General features: G+C 53.1%; 9 protein-coding genes across 9 annotated transcripts; 3 read left to right on the top strand and 6 right to left on the bottom strand.

The window, feature by feature from the left end:
• Positions 1–448: 448 nt before the first annotated feature.
• Positions 449–8,035, bottom strand: CDV56_102883 (reducing polyketide synthase sphB; the record flags this gene model as incomplete). Its single annotated transcript, XM_026756502.1, has 3 exons — positions 449–2,554; positions 2,613–7,332; positions 7,392–8,035. The coding sequence occupies 3 exons, from the start codon at positions 8,033–8,035 to the stop codon at positions 449–451; spliced, it is 7,470 nt and encodes a 2,489-aa protein (XP_026614478.1).
• Positions 8,036–8,396: 361 nt separating this feature from the next.
• On the top strand, positions 8,397–9,931 carry CDV56_102643 (aminoacyl transferase sphA; the record flags this gene model as incomplete). The annotated part of the gene is made up of 3 exons (XM_026756262.1): positions 8,397–9,240; positions 9,302–9,444; positions 9,506–9,931. The coding sequence occupies 3 exons, from the start codon at positions 8,397–8,399 to the stop codon at positions 9,929–9,931; spliced, it is 1,413 nt and encodes a 470-aa protein (XP_026614477.1).
• A 222-nt stretch (positions 9,932–10,153) lies between these two features.
• On the bottom strand, positions 10,154–11,701 carry CDV56_102415 (uncharacterized protein; the record flags this gene model as incomplete). Its single annotated transcript, XM_026756034.1, has 2 exons — positions 10,154–11,425; positions 11,477–11,701. The coding sequence occupies 2 exons, from the start codon at positions 11,699–11,701 to the stop codon at positions 10,154–10,156; spliced, it is 1,497 nt and encodes a 498-aa protein (XP_026614476.1).
• A 955-nt stretch (positions 11,702–12,656) lies between these two features.
• On the top strand, positions 12,657–14,346 carry CDV56_102061 (carotenoid oxygenase family protein; the record flags this gene model as incomplete). Its single annotated transcript, XM_026755680.1, has 5 exons — positions 12,657–12,854; positions 12,905–13,028; positions 13,077–13,453; positions 13,511–13,648; positions 13,696–14,346. The coding sequence occupies 5 exons, from the start codon at positions 12,657–12,659 to the stop codon at positions 14,344–14,346; spliced, it is 1,488 nt and encodes a 495-aa protein (XP_026614475.1).
• Positions 14,347–14,863: 517 nt separating this feature from the next.
• CDV56_101618 (uncharacterized protein) lies at positions 14,864–17,587 on the bottom strand (the record flags this gene model as incomplete). Its single annotated transcript, XM_026755237.1, has 1 exon — positions 14,864–17,587. The coding sequence occupies one exon, from the start codon at positions 17,585–17,587 to the stop codon at positions 14,864–14,866; it is 2,724 nt and encodes a 907-aa protein (XP_026614474.1).
• Positions 17,588–18,292: 705 nt separating this feature from the next.
• Positions 18,293–19,924, top strand: CDV56_101273 (uncharacterized protein; the record flags this gene model as incomplete). The annotated part of the gene is made up of 1 exon (XM_026754892.1): positions 18,293–19,924. One exon carries the CDS (start codon positions 18,293–18,295, stop codon positions 19,922–19,924), a length of 1,632 nt encoding a protein of 543 aa, XP_026614473.1.
• Positions 19,925–20,218: 294 nt separating this feature from the next.
• CDV56_100963 (putative hexose transporter) lies at positions 20,219–21,928 on the bottom strand (the record flags this gene model as incomplete). Its single annotated transcript, XM_026754582.1, has 3 exons — positions 20,219–20,588; positions 20,638–21,266; positions 21,326–21,928. The coding sequence occupies 3 exons, from the start codon at positions 21,926–21,928 to the stop codon at positions 20,219–20,221; spliced, it is 1,602 nt and encodes a 533-aa protein (XP_026614472.1).
• A 716-nt stretch (positions 21,929–22,644) lies between these two features.
• Positions 22,645–24,244, bottom strand: CDV56_100592 (putative xylosidase/arabinosidase; the record flags this gene model as incomplete). Its single annotated transcript, XM_026754211.1, has 2 exons — positions 22,645–24,035; positions 24,091–24,244. 2 exons carry the CDS (start codon positions 24,242–24,244, stop codon positions 22,645–22,647), a joined length of 1,545 nt encoding a protein of 514 aa, XP_026614471.1.
• A 691-nt stretch (positions 24,245–24,935) lies between these two features.
• On the bottom strand, positions 24,936–26,561 carry CDV56_100120 (uncharacterized protein; the record flags this gene model as incomplete). Its single annotated transcript, XM_026753739.1, has 6 exons — positions 24,936–25,176; positions 25,226–25,317; positions 25,698–25,863; positions 25,911–26,018; positions 26,088–26,491; positions 26,550–26,561. 6 exons carry the CDS (start codon positions 26,559–26,561, stop codon positions 24,936–24,938), a joined length of 1,023 nt encoding a protein of 340 aa, XP_026614470.1.
• Positions 26,562–26,942: the final 381 nt, after the last annotated feature.

Below are 26,942 nucleotides of genomic sequence, written 5' to 3'. Positions count from 1 at the left end.
GGAACGAAAGAGGAACGGATGTATCGGAAGCTACAGGGGGTGAGACATGTGGTCTCCAAGGATGAAGTCTTGTCTGTCATCAGCTCAGGACGACATATCCTGTGCATTTGATCCCAGAAGGACCAAGGACCATGACCGTAAGGGTGTAACCAGGATGACTGCCAATAGTTTGCAGCTGAGGCTCGTAGAACCATGCTCTCAGAGGCGAAAACGGGGGTATTACTACGAAGCCTTGAGAGCAAATATATATTTGGTATTCTTGCGATAGAGATGTACAATCTGAGCAGGACAACAAGAATGTAGAGGAAGGATTGATAGATACATGGAATATTGAACCGTCTCTTTCTTTGACTCTCCAGTAGAGCCTGTAGATAGTATGACGCTGAAACCGGTTTGAGCAAGGAGGAGTAGCACAACGTACGTTTCCAAGCAATCAAGGAGAGCATGGCTAGCTTTCGTTATTTTCTGTCGCAATCCTGTAAACCTCGTTTGCGGCATATTGACCGAGAATGTCAAGAGAGCCAATACTCATCATCTCCAGCATAGGGAGGTCGAAGGAGAAGACCTGCTTGATCCAAGCACGCAATTCGAGAGCCACCAACGAGTCGAGACCGAGATCGAGCAACGGCCAGCTCGTGTTAGGTTCCTCCTGTGGCTTGAGCAACAGATCGAAGAGTCTCTTGCCAATTTCGACCGCAAAGAGTTTCGCTGCTTCTGGCGACTTGAGAATGGAAGGATCCGCTTTGGCGTTGCTCAGGTATGATTTCAGCACATCTGTGGAGGCTGCGGTTGCGGCAACAGTAGAATTGTTGTGATAGGAGGCCATACGCCGGTCCTTCTTCCAGATCACGTAGTTGCTGGGATCGTGCAATGGAATGAGCAAAGCCAGGCCGACGAGGAAGGTGTTTTTGTGGACGAAATAAGAAGCGTTCTTCGAAGCGACAGCAAGGGCTTCGTCGACGGCCTGATCCGGTTTGTTGTGAACCAACATGGATATGGCCATTGCGTCAATGACCTCCTGCTCCAGGACAGGCTTGAAGCCGCTCCTGGACATCTTCCCCATCATCCCTTGGTGCTCCGAGATCCATCCAATGTCCTCGACGGCTCCCATATCCACCACGGAGGCTGCCAGGCCCAGTCCATTACGGTACTGGGCAAACGCATCCAGGAAGCTGTTTCCACTGGCATAGTTGGCTTGGCCCGCTTGTCCAACGATGCCTGATACGGAGCTGAACATCACAAAGAAATCCAGATCGACTCCCGCATCCATAGACGCGTTGTGGAGGTTCCATGTTCCCTGGACTTTGGGTGCCGTCGATGCCATCCACTCGTCGAAGCTCATCCTGGTGAAATTCTCGTTGGCAACCACCATGGACATCTGCACAACACCTTTGAGGGGATATGTCGCCGCGGCAATGGCTCTCTTGACGTCCTCGAGCTTCGTGGTATCTCCACTCACGAGCTTGACGGCACAACCCATGCTCTGGAGCTCGGCGACAAAGTCGTCATCTTTGGGCGTAAGGCCAGCGCTGCGGGACAGGTAGACAAGCTCGCGGGCACCGTGATCGACCATCCAGGTGGATACGGCACGACCAATACCACCTAGACCACCAACCATGAGGTACGAGGCCGACCCGTTAAAGGCCACCGTCAGAGCTCTCCTGGTGGTTTCCCATCCAAGCTGGGTTTCTCCTTCGACGGGCTTGAACGAAACCCCGACACGGCCGATGTGTCGTCCCTTCTCCATGAATCGGAACGCGTCTTGGGTCTGAGCTGCAGGAAAGATTGTCGTGGGTAGTGGGGAGATATATCCTTTGCCGTAAAAATCCAAGATGGAGAAAATCAAGGCTCTGGCGACATGGATTCTCTTCCAGAGGCCATCGATGTCGACACAACAGTAATTGCGGTTCGCCAGGAAGGGCTTCATGTCGAGTTTACCATCCCCGATCAGATCGCGTTTTCCAATTTCGAGTAGAGTTCCAAATTCCGCAACGCAGCTCCATGTGGCGTGCAAAAGCTCGCCGGAGAGGGAGTTGAGGATGAAGTCTATGCCGTGGCCGTCCGTCTCTCGCATGACACCATCCACAAATGACTTGTCCCGAGAGTGGAAGATCCTGTTTCGCGGGATGTGGTAGTTGTCCATCAAATACTTGACCTTCTCTTCGCTGCCAACCGTGACATACACGTCGGCCTCCAGCATCTGGGCGACTTGGATAGCTGCCAGGCCCACTCCACCGCACGCGCTGTGTATCAGGACGGACTGGCCTTTTGTGACACGTCCGACGTTGACTATGGAGTGGATCGCGGTGAAATACGGTATAAGCATCGTTCCGGCTTGATCGAAGCTGAGGCTGTCGGGAATACGCACACAGACTGCAGCCAAGGTAGTGGTGTACGTCGAAAAGGCGTCTTTTCTGCAAAAGCAAACAACCCGATCACCTACTTGAAGGTCATCGGGGCTGACGTCTGCTCCTACACGGGTGACGATGCCAGCAGCCTCAATTCCGAAGAGACGGACCGGCAGTTCAACGATGCCCAGTGCGACTAAAATATCCTAGAATGTCCTGTTAGTAGAGTATCCTGTAGAATAGGGAAAATCCTGGTTGACCTACTCTAAAGTTCAGCCCGGCGGAGTATACCTGGACCTCTACTTCGTCCTTGTCGAGGTCCTTTCGTTCATGTCGCGCATAGTGCAGACTGTTGACCCGTCCCGGCGTACGGACATTCAGTGTAGCCATCTCGTTGGACTCCTCTGAAACCAAGAGCTCATCGGCCAATATGAAAGGGTGGAAGCGTGCGACTTGAACCCGGTCATTGAAAATGGCCCATTCGAAGTCTGGATTGAGTTCCTCGTCACCTTGGCGGGTCTGGAACTTGGCAAGCACCTGAAGGAGTCGGTCGATGGACTTCGGACTGTCGAAACTGTCGACCTGACATGTTGCCAAATTGGCCAGCTGCTCCGTACGGATAGTTCTCGCGAGGCCGAGCACTTGTGCATATCGGGGATCGCGACATCCAATGTCGATGAGCTGTGTCGCCCAGAGCATTCCGGCGTCGCGCTCTTGAAGGCCGAGAAGGAAGGCCTTGAATGACAGGAAGCGGGCCTCGTCGATCTCGTGGAAAAAGGGCTGCTCGACGTCCAAGAGCGAAATCACATCTTGTCCAGCTGGCGGGACATCGTCCAATTTGCACCTGGTCACCTGGTAGCCCTTCGTTTCGAGCTGGCTCAAGATTTGGGTAATAGCAGGTCCCTCCTCCTCGAAAAGCGCGGTGACCTTCTTCGTGGGCGTTTCAAGGACCTGCCTTACGACCATGGTGGCTGTAACTTGATGGGGCTCTTCTGCATCCAGAGCCAAAGCCTCGATCTTGCCAAAGCCGGCAGCAGCAAGCTTCGACTCCCACCCTTCTCGCTCGATTGGCCCGTCGCTAGGATCTAGCCACCAAGTGGGGAGCACACCGAGCACATACTGCACCCATCTGGATGACGGGCAAAGCTCTTGCAGGAGCAATCTACCATCGGGGCTTAGGAGCTTCCTCACGTTGACCAAGCTTTCCTGGACATTTTTGGTCTCGTGAAGAGCATTGACAGCTATGATGAGATCGTACCCGACTTCCTCGAATCCCTGTTCGAAAGGATCCTGGCTAATGTCCAGGCTGGCAAACTCCATATTCGGGAATAACTTCTCTTGAGCCACAACGTAGCCTGGGGCAGTCAACGTGTACTTGGCGCAGAGAATCTCTCCATCGGGACGGGTCAATTCGGCGAGGATCTCACGGTGCAGCGACACGCCCTTTCCGGTTCCGATCTCCAGGATTCGGAGGTTGGGCTTGGCGTGGCTCAAATTGCGAATAAATTCCCTTCGGTCTACCTGCCCAAGGAAGTCATAGACGTCCGTTAGCGTTCCCTCTGGGAGGACACTCTCCAGGCTTTCGCCGGAGAGGACGGCATCCATCTCCATGCAGACTTGGCGCATGGCACGGGCGACTGGGGCGGCGGGAGTGCTTGCCAACTGACTGATTATACTCTCGATGCGAGCCGAGATAGCCTCATGGTCGAGGCCCGTCCAAGTCGAAGGCAATCTGATGGCAATGGAGTCGGATTGGGATCCAATCCAAGCCATGTGTTTCTGCAGATGGGGCTGAATTGGCTCGCTGACGGATTCCGCAAAGCGCCATTGGGACAAGAGCAAGCAGATGTCTCCCAGCTCCTCCAAGAGACGCAAGTGGTCGGTGCGGCTTGCCGGCGCGCAGGTGAGCTCGTTCACATTCAAGAAGTCAATGTCGGGTCTCCATTCACACCTCGATGCTGCGTGTGAGTCCGAATTGTCCGTTGCAACGGCGCCATCCGCAAGGGACATCCGGATGCCGACGGCTTCAACGACGGTCGCGCCCCCGGATGTACAACGGCCGTCTCCAACGACCGAAAAGTTGCTCGACAGCTTGGCCGAAACACTGGTGATCATATCTGCAGAGCATCGATGGACGGTGACTTTATCGATGCTGGTCGGGAGCCATGTCTTGGTTTTGCGTGCATAGCCCTTGACTGCAGCAGCGCCCAAAATCTGCAGGGTTGCGTCGAGGACGGTAGGGTGGATGTGGTAGTTGGCTTCATCTCCCTGCCTTCCATTGACAACATTCCCAACGGCCCGCTGATCCGAAGTTGAGGTCGTCATTGTCTCGAGGGTCTGGAAGGATCCTCCCAGATTCAGGCCACCTTTGCCCATTTTTTCATACCATTTTCGAACGTTGAGCTTCCGGGGCAGGGCAGCGGGATCCTGGGCCTGCGCGGGCGCCGAGGACTGAGCGCAGACTTCTCCTGTACAGTGCTTCGTCCAGTTGCGCCCGTTATAAGCGGAAACGCTGAACTCCCACCATGCACTATTCAGGGAGTTGGTCAGCCGGTGCGGCCGGAATGTGGCCATCATTTCCGTCGGCTTGCCTTCGCTGAGCACCAGCGCCGTGCTGACAATGATGTTTCGAACACTGAACCCTTCCTCGACGTTCGTCAGTTGTCTGATGGCCTCGCCTGCCAGGGCAATGTAGCCGCAGAATGGGAAGACGATGTTTTCGCCGACCTTGTGGTCGCGAATCCACGGCGCGTTTGTAACGTGGAACATGTTACGCCACACAGGCTCACTGTCACTGCTCTCAGCCACCCTCGCACCAAGAAGATCATGGTACGGGAACTTGCGGTTGCGCCATTCCTTGCTGAGCCGAGATTCGTACCAGTAGCTCCCTTCGTGATTCCATGGATATCGGGGAAGGTCCGAGAGGCAGGAACCCGTGGGAAAGAGGGCCTCCAGGTTAACATCGACATTGACTGAATGAAGTGCCCCGATGGCGCTCAAGAAGGATGCGGTGCAATTCTGGTTGCGCGCCATGGCCGAGACATACGGAGCAGGAGAAGAAGCCTGAGTGAAGATCTGTCTCAGTGGTCCTGCGAGAGCCCCGTGAGGCCCAACCTCAAGGAAGACCGCATTCTTTCCCACGTCGTGTTTCAAAATGGCCGTGACGGCCTCGCGGAACCGGACCGGCGATTCCAGATTGTCCTGCCAGTATTTCGAACGGATTTTGTCCTCGGGACCCAGGACGTTTCCGGTCACACTGGAGAAGAAGAGCGCCGACGGTTCTCTCCCGGTCACTTCCTCGCCGATCAAGGATTGGTAATCCTCTCCGATCTCTTTCATATGGAATGAATGATAGGCCTTGTCAACCTGGAGCAGTCTGGCCAGCATCTGTGGCTGGTCCTCTTTGATAGCCGCAACAACGGATTTCACGGCGTCGACATCGCCTGAGATGGTAACGCTCTTGGGGGAGTTGTCACAGGCAATCGTGACGTTCGGGACGAGGTACTTTTCCGTTTCCGCCCAACTCATTCCAACAGCCGCCATGGTTCCTGCTCTCTTCTGTCTGCTTGTCACGGCTCCACGATGGTGGGCAGCGGTGATGGCCTCTCCAGCCGTGAGAGCCCCGGCGGCGTATGCTGCAGCAATCTCGCCACTGGAATGGCCCACGACTGCGTCTGGGCTGATTCCTGCGGACTTGAGAGTGTCGACCAGTGCAATCTGAATCGCAGTGCAAAGTGGTTGAGAGAACTCGGCCAGTGACAGACGGCTCTTCTTGGCTGGCTTCTTGAGCTCCTCTTCGATGGAGTACTGAGGTTTCTGCCCGGCAATGGTCTGCAGGTGTTGATCGAGAGATCGGATGCTGGACTTGAACACTTTATTCGATCGCAGCAGCTCGCGTCCCATCTGCGGCCATTGTGCCCCCTGGCCGGTGAAGACCATCACCACGCTCGCCGGTTTCGCAGACTTGGAGTTCACCGGTTGGGAAACATTTTCGATCACACCATTACTGACAATAGCAAAAGCTCGGTGCGGCAAATGCTCCCTTCTCCTTGCCAATGTGTAGGCCAAGTCACTGACTTTGTCCGGATTTTGCTCGACCCATGCCTTGTAGTTGTCGATCATCCGTGTGATTGACTTTGACGAGTTGGCTGTGAACAACAGAAGCTGTGGTGTCTCCGGGGTCTCGTGAATGGCAGCCGGGACGTTATGAGTAGCGGCAGATTCGAGAATGACATGGGCGTTTGCGCCACCGATCCCAAACGAATTCACACTGACCCGTTCGAGTCTGTCTTCCGGCCAGGGAAGTGGCTCGGTAGGAACCGTGAGCTTAGCGTCCACAAACGGAATGTTTGGGTTGGGGCTCGTGAATTTGATGTTCGGCGGGATGATACGATGTTCGAGTGCCTTCACCATCTTCAACAAGGACACAAGGCCGGACGCAGCTTCGGTGTGTCCGAGATTGGGCTTGACTGATCCGATGTAGACGCCTTTCTCTCCAAACACCCGGGCCACCGCTCTCGCCTCGATGGGATCCCCAGTCGGTGTGCCTGTTCCGTGACATTCGACCATGGCGGTTTCCGCGAAGTCAGTGATCCCTCCGAGCTCGTACGCTCTCCGCATCAGAGCCTCCTGTGCATCCGTGCTAGGCTGCGATAGTGTTGGAGTCTTTCCGTCCGCGTTGTGGGATGTGGCTCTCACGACAGCTCGAACTGGGTTACCATCCCTCAGGGCATCAGCCAACGGCTTGATGAAGATCGCTGTAACCGCCTCTCCACGAGCATACCCGTTGGCGTCAGCAGAAAAGGTCTTGCATGAGCCGTCACTGGATAGGACTCCTTGTTCCTGCATCGCCATTGACATTCCTGGTGCGAAAATCAGATTGACACCACCCACCAGAGCAGAGCCACAGTCGCCTCTGCTAATAGCAGCGCAGGCCTCATTCAGGGCCACCAGGGCGGAAGAACAGGCCGTGCGAATCGTCATGCTGTTCCAATTGTCAGCACCGAGTGTTTGTTTGCAGCGGCCTTGCAACGGAGATCATACCTCGGCCCTTGCAGGTCAAACTCATACGAGAGACGATTGGCGACCACAAAATCTCCTGAGCCAGAGATGCGATGTATCCCCCATGGCTGGGTCTCCTTGCCAAACATCTCCAGCCAGTCCTCTCCAAAATTACCGATATACGTGCCGATAGTCTTGCCTCTCCAATTGGTCACGCCGGCATCTTCAAAGGCCTCGCGAGCGACTTCCAACATAAGCCGTTGCTGAGGGTCGGCTCGCTCCACCTCGGTTCGTGTCATGGTGAAAAAGGACGTATCCAACGCTCCGACATCGACGCTTTCATCGAGGAAATATCCATACTCGGTCGAGACAGTGCCCGGCTTTTTCGTATCCGAGTAGTACGAGTCAATGTTATAGCGCGATTCAGGCACACGGCATCGACCATCTTTCTTTGTGAGGAGGAAATCCCACAGTTCCTCGGGCGTCGTCAAGCCACCTGGGAGACGACATGCCATACCGCAGATTGCGATGGGAACTTGACCACTGCCATGGAGCCCATGGGCTGCAAGACCATTTGAGCCATTGGTGACACCGTTGGTGGAATGCCCGTTGGTAGTAGCCCCGTTGATGATATTCGAATCCATGGCTACATGGCCGTTCATGCCGTTGCTTTCGTCCATAGTCATCGATGTGAATTAGAATGAAAGCTGCTTCTCTCGTATCAGCCTGGCGGGCCATCTCTGCATTTGAGTTTAAAATGACAGTCAACGTGCTTGTTGCCGACAACGTGCATGCTGTGCCCCCGTGTGGGTTCCGCAACGGCCATGCGCTCCCCGTTCCTCGCAGCCCGGAACCCGTCTGGGCGACAAGCCGCAGCATCTCGGGCCGGCACACCGATGGGGACCAAGTGATGCTTAAATTGGATTATGAAGTATCTCGGCATGTTGACTCGATGTGTTCCTGAGCTTTCTTTCTTCTTCTTTTAGGTGACACGACGCTGGCCGCTGCATCACGCTTGAAGTCTCCACCATCAACAACCTCACCACCATGGCAGCTAACGGCAAAGTCATCTCGGAGATGGTCTCCTGGATCAGGAGCCAGAAACCTGTCGCTCCGCGTATGAAAGATGCCCCCACGTTCTATCGAAATCTCGAGGAGGCGCTAGATGTTCGACGGTCGACCCAGTCTATGATGACCCGAGGACAGAGCACATGGAAAACAGGAGACGCGATTGACTTCTGCTCCAACGATCTTCTCTCTCTCGGACTCACCGGAGAACTGCGAAGGGAGTTCCTGGCCGAGTTGGCAAGACACCCCGACTTCTCACTGCATTCCGGGGGCTCTCGCGTGATGGGCGGCAACTACGACTATATCGAGGAGGTGGAGCAAGAGATCGCCGACTTCCTCGGGGCCGAGACGGCTCTCATGTTTAACTCGGGCTCCAACGGGAATATCGCCATCTACACGGCGATCCCACGGCCGGGAGATGCCATTGTGTACGATGAGCTGGTCCACTTCAGCACGCACACAGGCATGGCTGCCTCGTTGGCCACGACCAAGGTTGCTTTCCGCCACAATGACCTCGACGCCTTTCGAGAGGCCATGTCCTCTACCATGGACTCGCAACCCATGCTCCAGGATGGGTCTCGCTCGATACTCGTGTCCGTCGAGTCGGTGTACAGCATGGATGGAGATGTCTGCCCTCTGGTGGAGATGCTCGAGATTGCTCGAGAGATCTGCCCCAAGGGGAACTTTGCCTTCATTGCGGACGAGGCTCATGCTACTGGAGTGGTGGGTCCCAAAGGTGTCGGTCTTGTCAAGTTGCTGGGTCTGGAGAAAGAGGTTGCGATTCGACTGAATACCTGCGGCAAGGCCTTGGCCTGTACAGGATGTAAGATCAATAGAACCGCATGTATTCCCTGCTCAAGCGGTATAGCTGACACTTTTTGAAGCTGTTGTTCTTGGAAACGCCACGGTCCGAAACATGATGCTGAACTTTGCTGGGTCCCTGGTGAACACCACGGCCCCATCGTTCCCGTCGGTTGCCGTCATTCGAGCAGCCTACAATCTTATGAGAACCGGCGCCACTGAGAAGGTATGCAGCGATTGGCAGACGCACTTGAAGTATCTCCAGGTCAATAATAAGAGAAATTTAGGCTCAAGACAACATACAACATCTCGTCAAATACTTCTTCGAAGCCATTACCTCCAGCGCCATCTGGGACGAGGCCACCGATATGGGGATCTTGTCTATCCCCGTGACAGAGGATTATGAGTCGCGGGACTTTGTGACGCATATTGTCCCTATCTGGACGCGGCAAAAGTACAACTGGTGGCTCTTTTTCCACCTGCAACTGGCGAAGATCGCGGTCGTTCCCATTGACTATCCCCAGGTTCCCAAAGGCAAGTCTCGGGTCAGGGTCATGATCCATGCGGGGAATACGGAGGAAGAGGTGGATTACCTGGTGGCCACGCTTTGCGACTTTGCAAAGGAGATGATTGAGATCGAGGAGGGAGGCGAGAAGGGAAGGATACCGAAAGCCGCGCAGGAGATTTATGCGTTGATGGCCGCGAATGCATGAGCTCGCCTAGATGTGTTCGTAGAAATATACCTCTGTTATATTACACGAAGTACTACGAGATAACTGAAGCCGTCTATCAAACCTACGAGGCATGTCGCATCTTCTTTCCTCGGAATCACCTAGAATACGGACGCCATGGAACCCTCAACTGTCATCGTTCCAAAGATAGATTCATTTGTGCTGCTGCTGACACATGCCATGAAAGGACCTCACAATCCACCGTCACTGACTCTTTCTGCCGGCGAGTGCATTCAATTCCTGCTCGATACCAGACCATGCACTCGTCCGCAATGTGCACGACAGCCACCAGTTCCCAGCTACGTCCTTACCAATGATGGGCCCCACATTTCGCAAAGCAAGACCGCCCAAATGCTGGGTAGGAATTACACAGGATGGTCTGCCAAGCGGATGCACGCGGTCCTTGAGCGCAATGCCCGGAGTAAGAACTGCAGACGAGAAGTCCACTTCAAAGAACCTGCCTCTGTGCCAGTTACTACAGCAGACGAGCAGGGAGGTCGGTTCGCCAAATATCGGCGGATGATCATGTTTCTCTGAGGCGGCCTTGTGAAGAGCAAAGCAGGCTTCGATCTGTGGCAGTGTGCGTTGCTGGACCAGCGAGCGACGGATGTGGGAAGCCACGAAGCTGACCGGTTCACGGAGAATCTGGTGGCTGCGGAGAAAGGTGATGGATACGAGGGCAGCGTTCGTGATGAAGGCTGTGTTCGTGGAGGGTGACTCCTGGAGGGCGGTCGAGCGGATGTCGAACACGTTCAAGATTGATACCATGCGGCCGGGGGAAGGATTCAGCGCCCTAATCAACGCCTTGAGCCACCATGCTAGGAGCACGTCACTCTCACTCAGGAAGGGAGCAGGCTGCTCCTTGTTTTGCTCGGCTAGCTCGTGCAATGCCTGGTTGCGCATCTGGTCGACATAGTGCCCTGGGATGCAGATTACACGTTCATTGTGGCCGCGGTGCCAGATGAGCTCGAAGACGTAGCAGGCGACGAAGACCAACATTCGGAGGCCCGTGAGCAGAAAGGCGCTGTTAACGTAGGCGTCGGCCGGGGTTCTGTCAGTGAACCGCGCTGCAGGGTCCTCACCGACCTGCTGAAAGGTTGGGACCTGATCCTCTTGTCCATTCATGACAGCAGTCCACGCCTTGAGAAAACTCGCAAGGCCCATGGCGTCCATGAGCGTGTGCATGAAGGTCACAGTCAGCAGTGTCGCGTCGCCGAACGACACCACATCAATGACGAGTTGCGGTCGATCCGAATAGAGCCAGTCCTCTATCCTCTTGGGGCAATCAGCAGACAGACATACAGAGGAGAGAACTGCTGGGTCGCCGAGCAGTGATGGCTGCCCAGTTGCCTGGGGGAAACTGGCAGCTAAAGGATGCTCATTGATGCCCATGGGGTATTTGACGACGGTGTAGTTAAAACCAGGCCGTTTCGCATCATACTGCGCTGGAATATGGTATTCCAATTTCCCGTCATCCTGGTGGGTGTTAGGCGAGAGCGAACTGCCAGCGAATGATTCTCATCATACCTTCTTTCGAAGTCGCGCTCCTAGTGTCCGCCAGCCATCCAACTGCAGGAGACGTTCCAGCGACCGGCGCAGTACCTCTGGGTCAAGCACATCGTCGAATCGATAAGTAACATGCAGGCAACAGTCGCGCATGCGACGTTGGTCATCCCATGATGGCACAGGTAGTATCGTGTCTGTGGGATCCCTTTTCGGTGGACGGTGGCCGCTTTTCCAAAGGAAGCTCATTTTGACTCGAATCTGACCACGTCTGTCCTGTACAATGTTGTCCTTGATTGGTATATTGCAGAAAAAGGGGTTGTTAGTATGATAAATATAGAGTAGACCTCGCCAAAGCCCGCCCAGGGGCCCTAGATAGGTCCAAAAACCGAGCCCGCAAAACCCGAGGATGAACCAGCTACATATTCTCATTTGTCTAAGGACTTAGGCTTCATCCATCCTGAATTGAAGCCTCTGTTATAGAATTCTTATCATCCTAAGTCAGATGAATGCTGAAGACTACAGCTCAAGGCTGCATGAAATATGCGTCATGGGTCCTGCATTGTATTTAAGCCCGCGGGCTACCCCAAGACACGGCTTTTGTGAGCCCCCCCGGGTTTTAGCGAGGTCGAATGCACCGCAAACTGGCTGTGCTCTCACTGTTATGTTATAAATAGAGATGTTTGAATGGCTGCAATGTGATTAGTATCGGCTTTCAGTTTTTATTTGGAGCTAACCATCCATGAGAGCACTTATGACAATGAGTTTGAACAGCTGGGGAGATAGCCTCAGATAGACTGACATGAATACTTTCCCTGTCAGAGGCATAGAATGACTTCCTTTCGTTCCGTTGCATCAAAGATTAAATCTCTCAGGAGCCAGCCCTAGGGATGGTCTGGGAGAAGCCAACGGGGGTATCATCCGGGGAACTGCCGAAAGTGGGGAAAGGTAGGAGTTCCAGTGGTTGATGATACCCATATGAAACAAAACATGATTTTGATAGGACCACCAAGAGAATCTTGCGCACGTTGGCTTTTGTCTCCGGGGAAGTCGGGGATAGACTCCATCTCGTTCCGATAGGCACCAGAAGGCGGAAATATATATCAACGCTTATTCCAACATCATCTTGCTACATCTCGATATTATAGCCTCACAGCTCCAGTCCAAAGTTAACCCATTATCACCCATCAATGAAATTCGCATAATGGCGCTTAAAGGTACCGATATTGACCTTACGCACTTCCCCAACCGCCCGCAGTTCGCTGGATTCATGAAGCCTTGCCGGGTGGAGGGGGAAACATCGCAGCTAGAGGTCTACGGCACAGTTCCATCGGATATAGATGGCACTTTCTTCCGCGTGATGCCGGATCCTCAGTTGCCTCCATTCATCGAAAATGATCCGGTGGGAGCAACGTGGCATTCTTTCGAGACGTCTCAGACTGACACAACTAGTGGTTCAATGGGGATGGAAATGTGAGCGCATTCTCGATCCAGAATGGTAAGGTCTCTTTCCGGCAGCGTTTTGTCCGGACAGAGAAATTCATACGCGAGAGGGACGCCGGAAGGGCATTACTTGGTATGTCTGATTCTCGACCGAGTAGAAGCGATGAGGCTGAGTTATCAGGTAAATATCGGAACAAATTCACCGACGCCGTCGAGTTCAAGGTCCGATCAACCGCCAACACGAATGTGGTCTACTTTAATGGCAATCTCCTGGCTCTCAAGGAAGATTCCCCTCCATATGCGATGGATCCCAACATTCTGGAGACACGAGGACTATACACCTTTGACGGCCAGCTACCCAGTATGACCTTTACAGCCCACCCTAAATTCGATCCCAAGACGGGTGAGATGATCTGTTTTGGATATGAAGCCAAGGGAGACGGGACGCCAGATGTCTGCTACTACACCATTGGCCCCGATGGCCAGTTTAAGGACGTTGTATGGCTTACTGCACCGGTGGTGGCCATGATTCATGATTTCGCCGTGACTGAGAACTGGGTGAGTCTAAGCATAATCCTGTCATCAGACTTGGCCTTGTGCTCATACAATCAGCAGGTTCTCTTCCCAATCATACCCCAGGTCTGCGATATAGAGCGGATGAAGCAAGGTGGGGAGCATTGGCAATGGAGTCCCGAAACCCCCTTCTACGTGGGAATTCTGCCCCGTCGGAGAGCTAAGTCTACCGACGTCAAGGTCTTTATCCTTGAATCTCTCTATCGTACTCGATCTAACGCACACAGTGGCTGCGCTACCATAACTCCTTCCCTGGGCACGTTGCCAACGCCTACGAAGAACCGTCGGGCAAGATCATCCTTGACATCGGCCTCAGCGAGCAAAATGTCTTCTTCTGGTGGCCCGACGCTCAGGGAAATGCCCCTGAACCAAGCTCCATCGAGTCTCGACTCACTCGGTTCACCATCGACCCAACCTCAACTGACCTGACACTCTCCAATCCCCAAGTCTTGCAGACGAATAACTCGGAATTCTACCGCATTGATGACCGGTTCGCCACCCAACCCTACCGACACTGTTATTTTGACCTCATGGTTCCCGACCGGACGGACTTTGCGCAGGTCATGCCGAAGTTGGGTGGTGGATATCCGCTCTACAACTCTTTGGCCCATCTGGATATCTCCACGGGAGAACTGGAGGTCTACTCTCCTGGAGAGACTCATATGGTGCAGGAGCCGGTCTTTGTCCCTCGTAAAGGAGCCGCCACCGAAGGAGATGGTTATGTTATTGCGTTGGTGAACAACTACTCCACCATGCTGAGTGAGCTTCATCTCTTGGATACGAGGGATTTCACCAAGGCACAAGCTGTGATCCTGTTGCCCTTGAAGCTGAGGCCAGGGTTGCATGGTACCTGGGTGGACCGAGAGGATATGCAGTAGATGTAATCATTTCTTTCATTAGCATCCTGTCACTGTGGCTGAGAATATTCTCCGTATCAATATTCAATATGCCCCAATCAGGACTGGATATCCTATGCTGGTCTATCTTATAATCCAATGTGCTTCATAATCATTTCTTTCACTTCATGTCTTGGAATCTAACACAGTCTCAAGTTTCCACTCACTCTCACCACATATTCTCGCAGGATGCGAAAGTAGTCATCGGTGATATATCTCCATGGACTGGTTCGCCGGGTGTCATCACCAATCGAATTGACATGCCTCTTACTTCCTTGCGTGCTTCGAGGATGCAGAACTATCACTCTACAGCCATGATTCTCGTTTATTCCCCAGACGGATCGGTTCCTCCACACCGTAGTCCCCGGTATACCCGTTACCGGGACAATCTTGGGAATCTCGTCGGGGTTTCACCGATTAGTGCCTTTATAACCTCTCCATCATAAGCAAGTTGGCTTTGACAAGAACTCTTGTGGTCCCTTGTATGATTCATGGTCTCTTACCTTGACAGCATAGGCAGCCCTTTACCACCAAAAGAGAGTATCACATCGTTTACCTGGGAGACATCCACACCAGCATTTAATTTTGCCGGGAGGTTCATAGTCCAAGTGCAGAATGGACTCAGAGCTATCGACTTCTGATCCTGTCCGTCCCCAGAATCGACCAACGCGCCCCCCGCGAGGTAGCGTTCCTCTGCCCTGCCGTTCTTGTCAATGATTATTTCATACTCGTACGTCGCGACGACGGCGTTGTGCGTGAATCGCGAGACCGCGCCGGAATTGGAATCCACCACGGTGGAGTCCCCATGGCATTTTAAGCTCACGTAAACTTTCCTGTTGTCAGAAGTGAACTGCACCCCGGGGAGGGAGACAGTGAATCTCGTCAGCTGGATATGTGCCAGCCCCTGGAAGGCAGCCTCGTCGAGAGGAATGCAGAACACGAGATTTCCGCCTTGTCGAAATGCCGCAGCCGAGTCGTTGGTTGCGCTGTGCATGGGATGAGTGACGAGACGGTCAAAGGGCTGCTCGATGGCATTCACTGCATTCTCATAGTCGATTACTGCCTGGAGAATCCGGCCTTGCATTACACTCAGTTCGGCCAGGGTGTTCCCGCTCTGAAGGAGTTCATTGAAGTCCTTCAACGTGCGGTATCGGTAGGCCATGGTTTCGTAGAATAACTTGTCCATGACGCTGTCTTTGTAGTTATTATACAGGCCCAGGAGAAAGGTCCGGTAGGGCGCGAGGGTCGGATCGAGCTTGCCGCTTTCCTCGCTTTGCAGCTCGTCCATCTGTGCCTGCGTCTGGGTGATCTGGGCATTCAACTGCAGCACGTCCTCATCAAGCTTGGAGCACTGGATGACCTTGGTGTTCCGCGCATTGCAAAGATTCACGTAGGTTCGTATAGCTGCTCTGTACGCCTGGGCCGCGGGCATACTCATATACGGCGCGAGGTCATCGTCAACTGCGGCAGCATCGGCGGCCAGCTTGGCGGAATCCGGTCCATCGGCCTCTAGAGTCGCCTGGGTCTTGTCCCATTGCGCGGCCGCATCCGAGAAATCACTTTTGAGGACATTTATAGTCTTGCAGAGACTCAAGAAACTTGAAGGTAACGTGCCTGCAAATTTGATGCCCGCCCCCGAGAAAGTCGCTTCATTGACCTTCTTCGCCACATCGCTGACTTCTGCAGGAAACGCTGCCAGTGAGCCAATCATGCTTACAATTCCCTCGAACTTCATACATGCCTCTTTAGCCTCGACCGCCTCCTTGAATGACTTCTCGGCGTTCAGCATCTTGTTCTGGGCGACGACAACTTGCGAATCCAACTGGAGGCACTCCTCCCACAGCTTCTTTCGCTGGTCGATGGTGGCCGCAATGGCATCTTTGTATGTTTGGATGGCCTGACTCCCTGTGTTATAGACCCTGGTGAAATCATTGTACCCCGTTGTTTGATCTTTCAAGTACTGCGTGTACGTGTCAAACACGGTTTGCACCGCTCCTCCGAGCGTCAGCATGGGGGTGACAGTCGAACAATACAGACCAAAGGATGCGAGAGGAACGAAGTTGGCTGCATTGCCGAAGAAGTCGAGCCCTCGGGCCAGTCGCGATAGATATGTCCCCGCTTGACGGTGCAAGCCGTCCCACTTCGGAGCATTGTCAGCTTTCTCACGGTCAGCCGTGAGCCCGTAGATCCAGGCCAGGACATTCTTAGCCCGCTGGAAGTCCCGATCGAGGTAGTGGACCTTGACTACCTGCATCATGAGCTGGAGGTGAGCGAACAGCATACTATCGGCCGCAGCCGTCGCCGAGATATTGTCGATTGACTGGATCGTCACAGTAGCCTTTGTCCCATCCTGGCCGGGGACAACCTGGCCATCGTGGCCGTGCGCTCCGTCAGCCCCGTCGGAATATTGCCCGTCATACACCCACACCTTGGTGGTGGCCCCGTGTCCATGATGATCTGTCCTCCAGTGACCCTGTCTCCCCCCATGCCCCCCTTTTCCTCCACTCGCCCCAGAGCCTGGTTTTCCCGGCTCGCCCGCCTTGCCTCCAATCGCCGTTGCAGAGACGTTCGGAGGGTCAGTGACAGTAAAGACGGAGATAGTGCCTGCGTTGCCTCCATATCCGGGTCTCCCGCCGTTGCCCCCATTTCCCCCAGCTCCGCCACTCCCACCGGGACTCCCCGGATCCTTCCCACTCGGGGTCGGGAAATGTCCAGCGCTTTGTGGCTCATCGTCCTTGCCGTCGCCGCCATTGGCTCCTTTTCCGGCATCCCCGCCCTGCTGGCCATCGCGGCCTTTTCCTCCCGTGCTGTTCAGGGTCAAGGGATGATTGATGCTACCGGCGACAATGGTGATATTGCCTCCTGGGCGGCCGAAATCTTCTTCTCCTATCGGGTCTCCATCCTGCCCATTCGGGTTGCCCTTGTTCACGGCTGGATCATCGCTGGTTCTCGGCTTGGGCGACGGCGCCGGGTTCTGAGGGTCTGGGGGCTGGGTGCTGATGGTTGTGCCATTTGGGTTCAAGGACCGACAGCAGATAGTGACATTGTGGCCAGGAAAGACTAGGCTCCCTTTGCCGGAGTCCAAAGTCAGGATATCGGCATAGATCACACAGTTCTTCTTGGGATCAATCAAATCCGCCGTGAAGGTCAAGTCGCTCGTGAGTATAGTGTAGGTGGACTCTTCCTCGTAGCGCTGGTAGATGAAGTCCTGCGGGATTGCCATGTCGAGACTGATACGGTATCCTTCCAGGATATTCGAAGAGCACCTAGGTAATCGATGCTCCTATAGAGCGAGAAAGATGGTCCTCCTTGTTTCGGAGTTTGCGGTGGGGCCTAGAATGCAATCCGATAGAGGTCAGACTTACGTCAAAGAGGGAAATACACCATTGCTATCGCATCAGGGTTTCTAACAGCTTTAAATGCTGTCTTCTTCTACGAAGATAGTGGGAGAAAGAAGTTCACGCTGTCCTCAATGAGAGGTATAATCCCAAACATGACTTCAACCTTCCTTTCCAACAACGACTAGAGCTTGGTCCTTCTGCAGACATGCTCAGTTCCCGATGTTCCAACAATAGCAGGGCTACCCCGCTGCCAGCGAAGTAGCTGAGGACAAACTTCATCTTTTGCGCAAATCCCCTCGCATATCACATAGAGAGCGGAGAGACAGGGTGGTCCACCAATCAGTTATATCATTGATGTCAAGAGTTTATCCTAAGGTCTTATGGCGCGCAGCTTTGGCCACCTGTTTTGCACTGACAGGGCGAGACCCCAAGGCCCGTCCTTTTCGGCAGAAAGACTGCCAGTAGAAAGATTATATGCTTGGCAATACTGTCGTGATCCGTAACGGGTTGAACAAGTCACTTGCCGCAGATTTCATTTGGCAATTTTCTCCCGATTGATCTAACTCTAAGCTTGCAAATCCGCAGATATGGACGAGTCGGCTCTTGTTGCCTCAACTTCAGATGAGGCGGAGAATGTGATGCTAAAGGACCTCAACCAAGCACTGTCGCGGATTCACTCATACGAAGAGATTCGGCTGTTCATAGCAGGCACACCCAACTTCGGCCATCAGGCATCGTCCGTTAATTTGCTGCTACGCCTGTCCTGGGACTACGCTTATGCAGGTCTGATCACAGTGGTATACGACCCGGGCAACCCGAGAAATGGGTGGACAGTCCCAAAGCTACGTCGACTCCTACACCGCCACATCGATCCTGCGGTCTCGGAAAGCCTGCCACAGCGATTGCACCTTGCGCGGCTACAGTGGTTCTCGGATGAAGAGTTCGCCGCTCGCACCAGCGAAAGAGTAGACTTTGGTATGACGGGGGGTGCCGAGATCGGGAGGATCTATCGCTGCAGCCTTGCGGACATGCTGAATGTGCGAACAGCACTGAAGATGCAACCATTTCAGTGGCCGTGGTGCAGGGATGGCATTGACTTCTGCACCCAAAGCAATCAGCCGCCAGTTGACTTGCTGAGCGACGAGTATCTAGGCTGGAGATTGTTCCACCGGGCCTACCGGCTCCCCAGCGTCCTGCATCATCCGCTGAAAGCCAATTGTCAAAGCAAGAACGATGCTGTCGTGCAGCAGCTTCTCACCGTCAAAGCCCGAGTCTCGGGAACGTCACTGTCCTGCTTGTACGGCGTACGGCGAGAAGGTGTCTGCCGAGTGGACCCGGCCAATCTTCTTTATGTATACTTCCTGGCGCTTTTCCGCGCATTTTCACGACGGGATACGACCGCAACAACTAACATGCCTCACCGCCGCATTCTGGTGGTCAATTTTGACGACCTCTGGAATGACGCCTTCACCAGGCTGGAAGCCTACGTATATGGTCAGGATCCTCTGTCCACGTCTGAACAGCCGGTGTCACTTCCAATCTCCGGAAACCTCTCCAACTGGATTCGTTGCATTCGCACTCCCGAAGACCTACCGGCTGCTATCAACTGGTCGGATGAACCTCGACCGCAAGATTCGGCTTCTGATTGCCAAGCATGCAGCGTCAAGATATTATACGTTCAAGTCGGGTTCGTATCTCCAGAATCATTCGTCGAGGTCCTCCAACACGCCGATTTGCCTACCATATTCGAAGGCCAGCATACGGCATCAGCGGTGGCCTCGCTGGGAAAACCATACCTCAAACTACGGGATTCGGTAATCAATAATCCTTCCCAAGTCCTTCGGATACCAGATGACACCTGTCGGCACAGTGATGTGGTCGACCGAATCCAGGCGGCCAGCCTTAATCTTCAGCTGGGTGCACTGCGCGAAATGGCCCTCGAAGAATCGGTGGAGTGTGTCTCTCATTTGCTTTTCGAGTGTACGGATCCTTCTAGTCCTTTGCACATCTACCTTAATGATCTAGAGGCATACTATCGACAAAGGGGGGCGGATAAGTTCGAGACTCTCCTGAGTGCATGGAACAAGTACGGTTTCCTCAAGCAGTCCGCCGGCATGAAAGGGACCCATGTCGACATTACGCCTGGGGGCCCTGGGAAGCCAAAATTGCATATTGAAGAGACCCGGGAGCTGCTTTTCCAGTTAGGCCTCCGCAACTAGATGCCTTTCGCTCAGCGTTATCGCGGGTAGCTAAGTCATGAGTGAAGGTCTTACCATCGATGGCTCACCCTCCTACACATTAGCTATAGCACGAGAACCGAATCCCTCCGTTACGGATATCATTAGGAAATTTTAAGTATCAAGCAAGATGAAGTACGGAGAAACCACGGCCGGGTAAATCACAAGACAAAGGTATATTTGGACCTCGCGCGCAAGGTGTAGGTATCTGTTGTAGATTGACAGGCGTGACAACGAGCAACTCCATCCCCATGAGCCAAACTATCAAGTAACAACCTACTCCTTCCTCTCGATGTGAACAGAAGCAGTCCCCTTGTCTTCCGATGCCAACATGCCCTTCTCCTTCAAGTCCGCAGCAGCAACTTGACCGACATCGACGGTGTCGTCCCCGTCGAAATATTTGGCAATCTCCTCCATAGGGGTATATCGGGTCTCGATGAGGAAACAATAAATCACAAACACTTCGAACGCCAAGAACACACAGTATACGATGTAGTACTTCCAAGCCAGAGCATCCAGGGCAATGGCATTGATGTACTGATTGAAGAAAAGAGCCGCGGTAACACAGAAGTTGAGCCAGGTGAAGCCCTTGGCACGGAGTCCGTAAGGGAGGATCTCCGTGGTGTAGTTCGCCATAAGGCCCGACCTTCCATGTTGTCAGTGAGGGTAATGAGCATGCCGGGCAGAATACTCACTTGATATCATAGAAGACACCGTACAGAAAGGTCAGGAAGACAAACGCATAGCCGAGCGCTTTGTTCGGTGCAAGTTCATAACGGGCAGATACAATAGTCCATGCGTTGAAGACGACGAAGGTACCCACCGTCGAGACTAGATAGACAGGTCGTCGGCCGAGAATATCAATGAAAAAGGCAAAGACAAAATTGACGACCAAGCCCTCTGTCTTCATGCCTGCATTGATGCCGAGCTGAGTCTGCGCGTCCTTGATACCAACGCTATCCATGACATACTTGAGGTAGTAGGAGATGAGGCCATTTCCACTCCATTGACTGAAGAAGCCGAGAGCCGTAATCAAAGCAATCCGCTTGCGGTTTCCCTTGGACCTCAAAAAGTCTGCCCAGCCGGTGTGACCGATTTCTTTGTCCAGGGCGATAGCTGCTTTGATTTCCGAGTACTCGAGCTGCACAAACTCATCGTTGTGATCACCCTCGGCATGATACTTGACCAGGATCTCCAGAGCCTCTTCGTGTCGTCCTTTGTTCATCAGCCAACGAGGGCTCTCGGGCATCCACCACACACCGGCAACAATGACCACGGTGCAGATGGCTTGTAGTAGACTGGGCAATCGCCATGACCAGTCACTCTAGCAGATTTGCATTAGCATCGGACCTCCTACCCCAAGATCGTCTATGACAAACTTACCGAGATCTGCAAAGTTCCAAGAGTCACCCAGCTGGCTATGAATGCTCCCGAATGGTAGGAAGCTCCGCTCAGTGTGACGAGGATGGCCCGATCCTGAGGATGAGCTATCTCAGCAATCAAGAGAGGCGCACTTCCCAGGACGATACAATCTCCAAAGCCGAGGATAATACGGGCCGCGACAAACATGCCGAAATTCCGGGCACCGGACTGCAGGCCGACGGCGAGCAACATGAACAAACAGCCCACAGCCAACCCGATCTTTCGGCCGGCCCAGTCGATCAGGTACGGGACGATGAACAGACCAATCAAAGAGCCGAGACTCATGGAGGCATTGAAGAGACCGAGGATGGAACCGCGGGGATGATTGAAGTATTCTTGCCAATAGGACAAGGTCTGAAGCCCGTTCATCATCGAGCCGTCAAAGCCATTTGCGGTATTGGTGAGAATCAGGATGACGATGAAGATGTAGAGGGTGCGCATGTTCCGTCGCTTCCACCAGGGCAGGCGGGCGAACTCCCTGCCCGCAAAGAAGAAATGTCCTTTTGGAGGCTTCACAGGGAGGACCCTTTGACTCTGCTTTGGAGGTCGAAGTCGGAAGCGCATGTTGGAGGATTGATATTGAAAGCAGTTGAAGTTCAGACGGCAGACAGAGTCATTCAATGTGAAAGAACAGTGGCCTGTCTTTACAAGCCTGGGGAACGTCCTCTTGTATAGCCTCAGAAAGCCTCATATAACATCTTCGTGGAGAGTATGCATCAATTGACCGGCTATACAGGTACATTCAGCCGCTATCAACCCCGCGTTTTGGTATCTTACCCACGGGGAATCTAGATGCAATCTAGATCGACTACCTATGAGAGAGAATGGACAGGTCAGCTTGGCAGAATCGTATGTGAACGACCATTGGGAGTAGGATTCTACATGGCAATAACGTTTCTGGGAATCTCCACCGGGATAATACTGCGTCCAGCTTGGAAGAGTGATATTCGGCAGATGAAAATGCTCCCTGAGCCGATGCCCAGAGCCTAAGGATCTCCAAGAGACGCCATTATCACAAACTTCCATAAAGGGTTTCTGGGCGCACGAATGACACGACGGACCAACCAACCAGGGTGCCCTGAGAATAGGCTGAATTCGTATTGTCTGACGTTGGCCTCTACGACTGTTGGCAATACGGAACTTAACAAGCCAACACCAAGATTCTGAGCACAAAACCAATGCAGACATAGGCGAACATGACTCTTGGGAGTTCCAAGACTAAATTGATTGTATCCAAATCATAGGCTAATTTAGGTTGTGGAATGCAGATACCGCTCTATCTAGCAAACAACGAGATTCCTAAACTGAACCGCAGTATCCGCTGTCTCTGCCACCGCAAAGACGCCAATTACTGGGCCTGTAAAGTCGGGGCCGGTCAGGTCTAGAGTGTCAATCGTCGATACACACAGCCAATTCCGCTCAGCATCCTGTCCGACAGTGTAGAATAGCCGATACTCCTGCTCCGAATACTGCATTCGAAACGCTACTGACTCCGGCAGCCGCTCGAGTGTCTGCCGCTCTTGTCGAGAAATGTCCTTTGGCTTGTTGATTATGTCAACGACAATAGCAAGCTCTGCAGCGTCATAGTATATCCGGAGGAAGCGATGCTCATCCTTGTAGCAGGCCATTCCAGCCCGCAGCTTTGCCGCACTCCAAGTCGCCTGCACAGCCCGCAGCTCGACACCACTCCAGCCGTCCAATTGGCGCTGCCTCTTTCCTATAAAACTAGGACTGAGCTCAGGATGTGACAGATCGTCGGGTGAGGCAGTCAGCGCCAGATTACTATCGGTACTGTTGGGCAGGGTGTAATTGCTCAGATTGGCATTGCGAATATAGACGTAGTCAACACCGTGGTTGGCGATAAGCTTTTTCCCTTCGTCATTGCTTCGAAGGCCACTGGGCGTCAGCTTGACCTGCTCCAGAGTGAGCCAATCTCCATCCCAGCTCGCCCGAGTCAAAAACGTCTCACGGCCCATGATATAGCGGCCATCCTGATCCTTCCGCACGCCGAGGCAGGTACACCACCATTGCTGCTTGTCGTCTTGGAAAATATCGCAGTGCCCAGTGTACTGGATATACTCGTCGGTGCCGCGTGCTGTAAGTATTGGATTGTGGGGACAGCCCTCGTACGGACCCCAGATATTCCTTGATCGGGCCATCGTCACCATATGCCCTTCATGAGTGCCCCCCTCTGCAATGAGCAGATAGTAATATCCGTTCCGCTTATACAAGTGTGGGCCCTCGGGGTAGATGCCGCCGGTACCGCGCCATATTGTTCTCTCTTCTGAGAGCTTTCTGCCGGTGTTGAGATCAATCTCGAACATATTGATGGTTGTGAAAGGGCCAGGTGCAGCGGATCCTTGGACGTATGTTTTGCCGTCGTCATCAAACAAGAGGCTCGGATCGATACCATTGAATTCGAAATAGACTGGATCGCTCCAGTTGTCGGCCCAGATATCCTCGGTTGAGATGACGAAGTTCTGGCTGGAGTCGCCGGTAGCTGTACGAACCACATTGGTGCATACGACATAGAAGATGCCGTCATGGTATCGGATCGTGGGCGCATATAACCCTCCTGCGGCCACCAAAATCTCACCCGTCTCAGGTAACGGGTGTAGTTCCGTCTGCGATTTCGACAAGCTCAGCTGGGATTGGCGATTGATAGCATTTCCTGGTGGAGCATTAGTCCTGATACTGGTCTATTTCGTGACTGCGAGGACACAAACCTATATGCCGCCACGAGATGAGGTCCTGCGAAGCATAGATTGGCAGACCTGGAAATAGGTGGAAGCTGGAGTTGATGAGAAAGAACCATTCGCCTACTTTGACGACAGATGGATCTGGTGCGAAACCCGCTATGATGGGATTAACTGACGACATGATGATTTAAACCAGTACTGGGGAAAGAGAAACCAAAGTCATGAGTGACGGGACCATGATCGTTATTATTGACAGTAGGCTATGTATGCTACAGGCGGGGTCCGGCTAAAGTCCTTTGAGTCGCCCCGCAGGATTCAGCTTATAGCCATAATGACAGGAATATTTGCGCCATTTACCTGCAAGGAGTCTCGTGCAGGTTATTCTCATCTGCTTTGGTGACTTCAACCAGGCTTCCTCCTACCTCTTCCACATCAACAGCACTTCCGTCTCCTGGCCGTACATGGAACTTAAATAGCTGATCAGTGCCAGCTCGATGCCGCAGTCTCCACCTAAACTAAAAATCCGCCTGGGGGTTTTGCCGATGGTAGATTAACCGTTTATTGAGCATAGAGGCCGAGAGTGCCGTAGTACCATCTGTGGTTGCTGTGACACTTTGTCGAGGACGCACACTGATATCGCAAAAATCTTTTGCAGAAACTCTTGGATCATCCACCACGAAGTGGAAAACAGATTGAGAGCCGTGGTAGACCTTGTCGTCATCTCCAGAGCCTTCCCATTGAAGGTGATGCAGTAGAAGAGGTGAGCCGCTCATTTTTTCTGGACCTTTCCCCCATGTCAATAGCTGTGTCAAGGCTAGAGTTTGGTAACGCGGTTTGCTTTCCGCTAGACGGTGGTAGGTCCTTTGGGTGTGTCAGGCCACAAAGGGCGGCTCCCAATCTCCACGGACGGAGTGAGCCCCTTCGGTCAATCGGCCGAAGTTAAGAATGTTGCCCTTGTTGATGCTGATGAGGACTTGACAATTGGCACAGGGGTCCCACAGGCTCCCCCAGATCCTCCCGGACAGTCGATCATCGTAGGCGGGGGTAATGTGTATGTAGCGGCTCCATAACGCTAACCCATGCACCTTCGCCGCCTCTTCTTCGGTTTTACCCCTATCATTTATTAGTAAATGTTTCTGGGAATAGGATGGGATGCACAAACATCAGAAGTTTGCGGACGGGATATGTCTCCGCACAACGGCCAAACGGCCTGCCCCCATTCCGCCCTCGGGCCCGGATGGTAGGAGTCCAAGCCTGTGACCAATTGGTCAGCTGCAGTAATGGAGACCTAAGGATCCCATACCGAGCCCTGTCCAACACGGGGATATTGATTGACATGGTATTCGATGACAACGAATCAACTGTGGTAGTACGATCTTTTGGATGAAGGGACTCGAGGAGTCCGTTGGTTTGTGTGCGAATGAGTACTCAAGCCAGGATCCCATCCCATCATCGACTGCAAACGCCCCTCTAGAGGCTCCAAGATGGAACTCGCCAGCTTCGGTCCAGCTGCACTGAAAGACTCTTGGCAAATTGTGTCTACCCTGCCTAATCAGCTTTGCACACCACTGTCTGTAGACAGCGGTTAGCGGGAGGTAAAAATTCCTCTTGCTTGCTGCTGTGGGAGCTCGAACTAAACTGCTCATGAAGAGCCCTAAGAGGTCCGGAAGGGCCCAGTATTCCACCCCATCATATGTTGACTTTCTAAGCCGAACTTGCTCCAGGGCAGATGGCCAGTTGGGATGAACCTCGCGGTCGTGGGGTGGTGGCGGGATGAGGAAGTCGGGGCCATCGGGGCGGCTTTTATCTAAGTTAGCTATATTTGAATATAGATACTAGTAGCTTACCGAAGGCGAGTGATATCCTGGTGTATTAACACCAGGTTGGCGACATTCTCAGGGGGAACTCCATATGCACCAGGGCGGCTCGTGATATCCGCTATAATGTCTCTCAAGCTGAAGGTGTACACCTGTCGAAAATAAACCTGGATAACAAATGCTGCGAACGATTTGAATTGCTCTCACTTCTCTGAAGTGGAAGGAACGTCTGAACGGGAAGGAACGGACAGGCCTTGCCCTTCAACCATAATTTCCTCCTCCTGGGGCTCCTCCTCAACTTCCTTCACTGGCCGAAGAAACTTCATCCTTAGACCCTTCTCCCCCTGCGTTGCAAGAGCGCGCAGGATTGCCGGCCAGGTCTTAGGCTTGGTGATCTCCGCGATGTGATCAATCATTAGATCACCCCAGTAAAAACGGCCGCCTGATGTGATTATGTATCCCATATCCCCAGTATCGGGGGTTGTCATTAACAGAAGTTTTGGATCATTTAGGCCATGGCATCGGGCCAGGTAGGCTTCTCCAGAGTCATAATCAAAAAACCCCTCGAGGAGGGCGGGGTCGTTAGTCCATCCTGGTGGCATACCCTCGGCCTAGACACCCATCGATTAGACTCGACGTTGTAGTACTGGGTTGTGGATTATGACTTACTGGTGTTTCCATGATGGGCTCAAAGTTATAGTACCAGAAATGTGTTGACGCTGATAAAAGGGGTCAAAGGTGCATTAGTGAAGAGAAGGAGAGAGAGAGAAGTTATCTGATGTCTAACTTAGTTAATTAATCTGGTTGAGTCAGCAATAATAATGAGTGAATATTGACAGAATCACTTTGGATTCCACCTTTGCCATACCTAAATTTAGAATATGACTGTACACTTAATGTTAAGGAAATCAAATCTGAAGTGAATAGTATACTTTTGTTACGGCACCAACACAGCCGCACTAGCCTAAGGCGGATGAGACAGGCAGAATTACGGAATGCGGACATCCAATCACTCTAAGGAACATGCGGGTGACATAACCACGAACAAAGGTGATTGGATAC

Source organism: Aspergillus thermomutatus (genome assembly GCF_002237265.1).
Source record: "Aspergillus thermomutatus strain HMR AF 39 chromosome Unknown NODE_93, whole genome shotgun sequence".
In the NCBI taxonomy this organism is placed as follows: domain Eukaryota; kingdom Fungi; phylum Ascomycota; class Eurotiomycetes; order Eurotiales; family Aspergillaceae; genus Aspergillus; species Aspergillus thermomutatus.
The sequence above is the reverse complement of the archived record's forward strand: the minus strand, read 5'-3'. Positions and strand labels throughout refer to the sequence as shown.